At 43.1% G+C, this 7488-nt stretch overlaps 1 protein-coding gene across 1 annotated transcript in view; it reads right to left on the bottom strand.

The window, feature by feature from the left end:
• Window positions 1-7488, bottom strand: part of LOC107089581 (kinase D-interacting substrate of 220 kDa-like) — a 32683-nt gene that overhangs the window by 4743 nt on the left and 20452 nt on the right. Inside the window, exons 19-25 of the mRNA XM_015382464.1 lie at window positions 7168-7259; window positions 6758-6902; window positions 6526-6688; window positions 6261-6439; window positions 5752-5987; window positions 5337-5459; window positions 1197-1226 (exon numbers count right to left, since the gene is read on the bottom strand). Coding sequence (XP_015237950.1) covers window positions 1197-1226; window positions 5337-5459; window positions 5752-5987; window positions 6261-6439; window positions 6526-6688; window positions 6758-6902; window positions 7168-7259 — 968 coding nt within the window. The remainder of the gene's footprint in view (window positions 1-1196; window positions 1227-5336; window positions 5460-5751; window positions 5988-6260; window positions 6440-6525; window positions 6689-6757; window positions 6903-7167; window positions 7260-7488) is intronic.

The following is a 7488-nucleotide window of genomic DNA, read 5'->3' as shown; positions in this document are numbered from 1 at the left end:
TGCAGCTGGAGCAGTAAAGATTCTTCAGCCACGCATCAGAACTAAACTTGTACAAGCATCAAAAATGAAGCAGCACGCGTGTTTTTGCTGCTCCTGCTGCGTGCGGTCTGAACGTAGCATAATGCTACGTTCAGACTGCACGCAGCAGAGGCGGCAGAAGCAGCTAGTTTACGTGCAAAGTCAATAGTTAACGCGCATCCAGGCAAATTTCTTTGAATCTGGATGAACTGACTGCACAGATGAAGTTTTAAGGTGGACTTTCTCACTTAAAAACATTAAAAAGACTTTTTACCAACGAAGAAAGAAAGGATAGAGTAGCTCCGCCCATCGCGCATCAGACCCACTAGAGCAGCAAAGACGCTTCAGCGCCGCATCAGAACTAAACTTGCACAAGCATCAAAGATGAAGCAGCGCGCGTTTTTTGTTGCTTTTGCTGCTTGCGATGTGAACGTAGCCTAAGTTTTACTCACTAGGGGTACTGCCCCCTATGTTTTTGGAGAGTACTGCACCTACAGCAGGTATTAACTCCATTCTTCTCATATATTCTTCAATATATTTTAGATCAAGCTGCTTCTTGGGTCAAAGTTAATAAATATTGCTTTAATAATTTAATCCTGATTTAAATGACGGCTGTTATCATTTGCATGTTGTCTATTGTGTGGAGTTTGCCCTGCACGGTTGTCGGTTCAAGCCCTGGCTCTGGCTTTCAGTGTTGTGTCCTTAGGCAAGACACTTCACCTGCTTTCCCTACTGATAGAGGTCAGAGGGCGCGGTGGCGCCTGTGTACAGCTGACATCACCAAAGCTCTATATAACTACAGGCCAATTATTAATCATACTGAGGAAAATGAAGAAACAAATCTATGTTTATGTTCATTTTGTCCCTTTTCCTGCACCATATTTTTCCCCAAAGAGGTGAAAGCGGTTTTCCAGAGTGAGAGGATCAAAGCGCAGGTGAAGGTACAGGTTGTCGAGGCAAGGTGCATGCTGGGAGTGCTGGGGTGCCATCTCTGTATGTCCACAGGACCTTCTGTCAGAAAGTGTTTGAAAGTTTCAAATGAGTCAAATTTAAAGGATTGTTTGACGTTGAAGCTGCTGATTGGTCAGGAGGACGAGCTGCAGCTGATCGCTAACGGTGACCAGTTCTGTGGACATACGAGTAACTGGGGGGCGGGGGGGTCAGGGAAAGTTCAGTACCTGCTTCCTTTTAAAAGATGAACTCTTAGACTGCAGACAGAAAGAAGGACAGACAGACAGACAGACAGACAGGCGAGGGATGGAAACATCAGGACAGAACTGACAGGATAACAAACATCAGCAGCTCTGATCAAAACCCACAGCAGAGAGAAATGGAGGCGGAGCAGCAGAAGAAGAAGAAACTGAAGCTCTGATGCTGCAGATTCCGACTGAATCAGGAAACGCAGAGAAGCGAGAAGCGGCCATCTTTCTTCAAAATCTGCCTGAATCAACCAGCTGTCCTAATTAGCCGCCCTTCTCCATCATGTTCAGCCCACAGCATGATGCTGCCCTACCATGCTGAACAGTTGGTGCTGTAGCTTCAGTATTAGAGCCTCGTCAGATCATTTGTATCTCCTTAAATGTCTATTTGTTCTAGATCTAGAGGATAGAACCAATAGTAGTCAGAGTAGGAGGTTCTAACACCACTGAGGAGCCATCAAGGCTAAAACTAAAAGGCTTCCTGCTACAATGCTACACAGATTGGGCACCATCAGGCATGGTAGTGGCAGCACCATGCTGAGGGGCTGAGTCACAGCTAATGGTTCTGGTGGTCCGTAGACTCAGTGAGGTGATGCAACAGAACCAGAACCTGTCAAGCTTCTGGAGCCGACCTTAAAGGAAAAGTCCGATCGGCTTCAGAATTCAAACTTCTGAAAGTTCTTTAAATCTGAAATGATTCCATCCTGTTCAATAAATGATCAGTGTTTTTAATTCAGAGTAATTTTCATGTGAATGTGCTTTACTGGAGGCATCCATGTTTGTCAAAGAACACTACTGCCACCTACTGGTTAGTGACATTGTCACGGTGCGGTATCGGCTGTTGATCAAGTCCCAGTGCTGTATCTGGTGTTTGTCACAACGCGCTATTATCCAAGTCATCTTGAAAACATTCTTCTTCCAAATGTTGGCTACATATTACGGGTTTTTTCTCTGGCCAGAAGTTCGATGGCAAATCCTCCCTCTTCAAGTTGGCGATCCAACGACCAACCCGTCCGTGGAGGATCAGGAATCAGAAAGGTGGAATAACTCTTTTTTTCACTTTTACCCGATGTATTCCAGCATCCAGCTGCCATGCACGTGGGCATTGTCAGTTTCACTATAGCTCTGGTGAATTTCAATGGTGAAGTCCTCTGGAAATCTTCAATAATTGTTGTTGATTGCAGATGTGTCTAGTAGTTCCCATTGATTTAGCTTGGAAAGCGGGGAGAATGGCGCTAGGCTTACCGCACCGTGACGTCACTGCTGGAAGATGGCAGGAGGGAGGGGCTACTATATTTGGGCAAAAATGTCCGCAACGAAAAGGGGACTGTTTTTATTTTTTTACCGATTAACGCATAATTAGTTAAATTACTGCGAACGTATAAGTTTTAGGTATAATTAATGATCGATTGATTATTCCTTTCTGACCAGACTTTTCCTTTAAACCATCTGACCCAGTGCGTTTAGCTCAGGTTCTGTTCGGATGTTTGGGCCACATGCAGGTCAGAGGACATTTTAAACAATTAGATGTCTTATGAAACAATTAATGTACATAGAAATGATGAATCAAAAAATTAAATGTAATAAACTAAAACTAAACTAAAATAAATGTAAAATCAAAGATCAAAATGTTAGATTTTTTTTAAAATATCTATTCAAAAATAATATAATTACTCCACTTTATAAATAAATATAATGCGATTTATTTTTAGAGGGTCTCCAGTCTGTTTCATTGTTATTTTTAGGGTCAAAGGCTGAAACTTATGGAAAGCTGTTTCATTCATAATCAAATAAAAAAAAAATGTTTTTAATCAATTATTATTACATATGAATAAAGGCATTCTGTTTTGTTCAGAGCTTCAACTCAAATAGCAGAACTTTAACCTGACTGGGTTCCTGTTTGACCCCAGCTCTACAACCGCAACGGTCTGCTTGAAGTTTGGGGACAAAAAAATGGACGTAACAAAACTTTACAGAATGGTTTAAGGTTGATATGCTAACAGGGATTTATGGAAGCTAAAGCGTAGCTGGATTTAGCATGACGGCTAACTGCTAAGCTAGTGACCAGAAGTGATCTGTTGGTGACTAAATGCTAAATGAAATCAGTAAAATGAAAATGTGTCTATCTTAGCTTCGTGTAACATGGTAGCGGAAGCTAATTGGGACATGCTAACTAGCATCTCGTTGGAATCTTCAGTCCCTTCACAGACCTCTAAAGCAGAGCTGCTGTAGCTACCGGATCTGCTTCACGCCAGTGACGTTACGCTACGTGATTGGCTGAACTTTGCCACGTGATGTAAAACATTTCGGCTGCCCTGACAACGATAATAACATGCCGAGTCAGGAGCATCTGTAGCGTTAGCGTGTCTAATGACCGATGAAGTTCTACCTGATTGATAACAAGACTGAAAAAAAAATCTGTTTCTGGTGAAAAAAGTAACTGTTAGACCGTGATATAAAGGGGGGGAGCTGGGTAGCACTGTGGCTAACAGGTTAGCCTCTTTTAGCTCGCTCAGTTAGCCATATTAAGCTACACTACTTTTAAATTCATGTCAACAACAACCGTTTGTTTTCTACAAGTGGAATAAGTGTTTTATTTGTCTAAAATCTCTACGAAAGTCATTTTTTAAGATGTTCCATTTGTCCTTCCTGTCTCTAGATCTTAATAAAAATAAGCTGAGACTTTTTTGTCACCTTGTTAAATGAGGGAGCTCAGTCTGTCTTGGAAGGCAGGACTTTCCTTCAAGACTGACAATGATTGTTTTCTACTTTCGGCTACTTTAAATCGCCAATGAAATGTAAAATAAAAGCAAATATAGATAATATGTTGAGACTCCAAAAAAAGATTTGATCCTTAAGAAACGGGTGTAATACATTTTGTCCGAGTGGAGTTGCCATATAATGACGTCATAAGAAGGGGCGGGGCCCCGAGCCGATCTGGTACCTACACCGCCTCCACTTCATTCAAAACACCTTTATGAATATTATTATTATTTCCATTATAAATATGGAAATCTCAAAATAAAAAAATATAAAACAAAATAAAACAAATTTTGAAATAAAAACATTTTGATTGAAATAAATCCTAAAATAAATCACATATGAAATAATTAACACAAAAGATTTTAAATTAAATACTTACATCTTAATGAATAAATATATGCTGAAATTAAAACTTTTTGAAATGGATAAACCTTCATATATTTTCTACATAAATAAAACGTAAATAAAGTAATTAATAAATGTCAAAATAAATACATGAAAAACAAAGATAAAAATAATAAAGTATTAATTTTATATGAATTTTTTAATGGAATATTTATTAAACAATGTTTTTATAAAAATATTTATTTATTTATTTGACTTTAAAGAAAACTGTTCTCTGACCTGAGTGAAGTTGGCCCCCCCACCTTCTTCAAATCAGACATAATTAGTGTCAAACGTTTGTGCCGCTTTCATTTTTTTACAGTTTAAAATTATATAATTAGAGGTTAGCAACTTTTAATATATATGAAATTCAGAGTTTCTGAATGAACAAATGTTTATTGACCTTTGATGACCTCTACAAACAATTATTAATATCATTTAAATGATAGCAGTAGAAAAAATTTATATATTTTAAAATATGCATTTTTAAATTTTTAATATATTTATTTTAAATATTTTATATTTAAAATTAATTTTAAAATGTTATATTTTTGTATGGCAAAAATTTCCATTTGTAGTGCTATCATTTCAATGCTATTAATAATATTTTGTAGAGGTCATCAAAGGTCTGTTTTAGCTGCACAAACGGAGCCGAGTTAATTGACCCCCATTTCGTCTAATTTAAAGAAGGTGGGGGGGCTGGTTGACCTTTGATGACCTCTAAAAATATTTCTTTATATCTTTAAAATGACAGCGGCACAAACGAATTTTTGCTGCACGAACGTTTGACACTAATTTTGTCTGATTTGAAGAAGGTGGGCGGGGCCAACTTCACTCAGGTGAAGCTCTGATCTACAGCCTCTGTTAGCGTTAGCTTTGCATTTGGTTTGTGTCTCTTAATGTCAGATTTAATCTCTCTGGTGACGCCTGACATCGCTATCGACTCTCCGGGTTCCTGCTGCTCGTACTTACGGGTCCAGCGGCGCCGGCGTCTCTGCTGAAGGAGGTTTTAGGAGGCGGCCGTAGATGAAGATGTGGAGGGAAGGAGGCCACGAACGGGCGTGGCAGATGGTAAAGATGGTGGGAGAAATATGGCTGAGGGATGGGGGGGGGGAGAAAATCAAAATAAAGTTCATGGAGGCGTTTGAACAGAAAATAAAAACTATGACCGGTGAATCTCTGCCGTGTCAGAGCCAAAAACGCCGCTGATTGGCTGTGAGAGTCGCCCTCGCAGGTGATTGGTCGAGGCAGCAGAGATTCGCCGTCAGACACAGGAATTAAAATCAACCAAAATGAGCAAAAAAAGATGATGAACGAAACCAAAGCAGGAGGTCACATGGCGTGATGACATCACCGGGGCGATGGTGGGCGGGGCCTGTCCACTCACCCGGTTGTAGAAGGGATGCTGCGGGCCAGCCATGCCGCTGTAGTAGCTGCTGTGAGGCTGCGGGGAGATGATGCCCCCTGCTGGCGGGTTGAAGGGCCCGCTGAAGGAGGCGGAGGGCGAGCAGGTGGACGACACCTGGCTGTAGACCGAGGTGGGGCGGGGCTGGGCCTCCTGCAGGGGGAGGGCCGGGTAGGTGACCCCGCCCATGTTCATCTGCTCCCGGGCTGCGCGGACATCTGGATCGGAACAAGAACATCTGGACTGAACCACAGCTGAAACATCTGTGGGAGCCAGAAAAGCTAGATCCGGATCCGAAAACATCTGGATCTCAGAACCGTCTGGTTCAAATCGCTCAGGAAATATGATTGTTTTTAAATATTAGAAACATCTGAAGGAAACAAAGAAAAGAGCCAGAGGAACATCTGGATCAAAGACTTCACAGAAGGACAACATCTGGATGGGAGGAGATAAACAGAAGCATCTGAGCAGGTTCTGGCAGCGGGTCTGACCTGCGATGATCTCTCGGAGCTTCGGGTCCAGGTTGACGGTGCAGGGCAGGAAGGTCCGGATGTCTCTGGCGGTCAGGACCGGCGTCCGTGACGACAGGAAGACCTCGAAGCTCCGGATGTCTCCGTCGATCTCCAGCAGCGGCTCCACGTCCTTCGTGGTTGGGATGTTCTTGGACACTCTGAGGAAACAAAGCACAGCAGCTGCTGACCCGCTGGGTTTGGACCGGGCCGGAGGCAGCAGCCTAAGGGCCGGATGACCTCTGACCTCTCGTAGATGCTCTTGAGCGTGGCCTGGTCGGGGACTCCATCTGTCTCCTCCAGGTACAGGATGAGCCAGGACGTCCTGTAGGGCCACTGCTCCGTCAGGTTGATCCAGGACGCCAGCCGGTCCCAGTTGAAGCTGATCTGATTGGCTCTCAGGAGGCGGCCTGGAGAGAGGCGGGATCGAACGTTAGCGGGGACACGCGGGCGCACCGGGCGAGAAGGACGTGGCTCACCTGTGACAGAGACGATGTTCAGCAGCCGCCTCATGGTCTGCGGGCTGATGTCGTTGAACCAGTCCTCCGTCACCATCAGCTTCGTCAGGTCGAAGGACATCTGACGGGTCACCGAGCGCTGCACCTGCCGCCGCCGGTACGTATCCTACGGCAACCAAAGACAAGTCATGTGACCGCAGAGGACCAGAGAACATCCTGCCAATGATCCGCTGTCCTGCCAGCATACCTACAGTCAATACGCATGCAGAAGATGTCAGATTTGCATTTATCCCTTTAGTTTTTACAGACTTTAAACTACCTTAACAGGCGTGTTTACCTTTAGTCATCTACATGGATAAACAGTTATTGACTATGGGTATGCTGGTCTGACCGGGTATGATAGAACACCGGCCTGAAAGGGTCCGACTCACCCGGCGGTTCAGCGCCGTCTTGCTGCCGAACTTGGTTAATTCTCCCAGGCTGTGCTGAGACAACTTCCTGTCCAGCTCCTCGTGCCAACCCACTGAAAACAAACACAGGTCTGCAAAGTTCAGCTTTAACCCTGTAATGCCTAATGTATCACATTTGATACATACGGTTTCTAAAATGTTTTGCGTCTGACACCTTTTGCATAATTTAATGGTAAAAACTTTGCTCCAAATCCTATTGTTCACAATCAGATATACCTGATAACAGCCAGTAGAAGACTACACAAAAAATAATCTTGACTTATAGTAATAAATTATAAATAT

Source organism: Cyprinodon variegatus, unplaced genomic scaffold, assembly GCF_000732505.1.
Source record: "Cyprinodon variegatus isolate N-32 unplaced genomic scaffold, C_variegatus-1.0 Scaffold257, whole genome shotgun sequence".
Lineage (NCBI taxonomy): Eukaryota > Metazoa > Chordata > Actinopteri > Cyprinodontiformes > Cyprinodontidae > Cyprinodon > Cyprinodon variegatus.
Note: the sequence above shows the minus strand (reverse complement) of the source record. Positions and strands in the feature narration are given on the sequence as shown.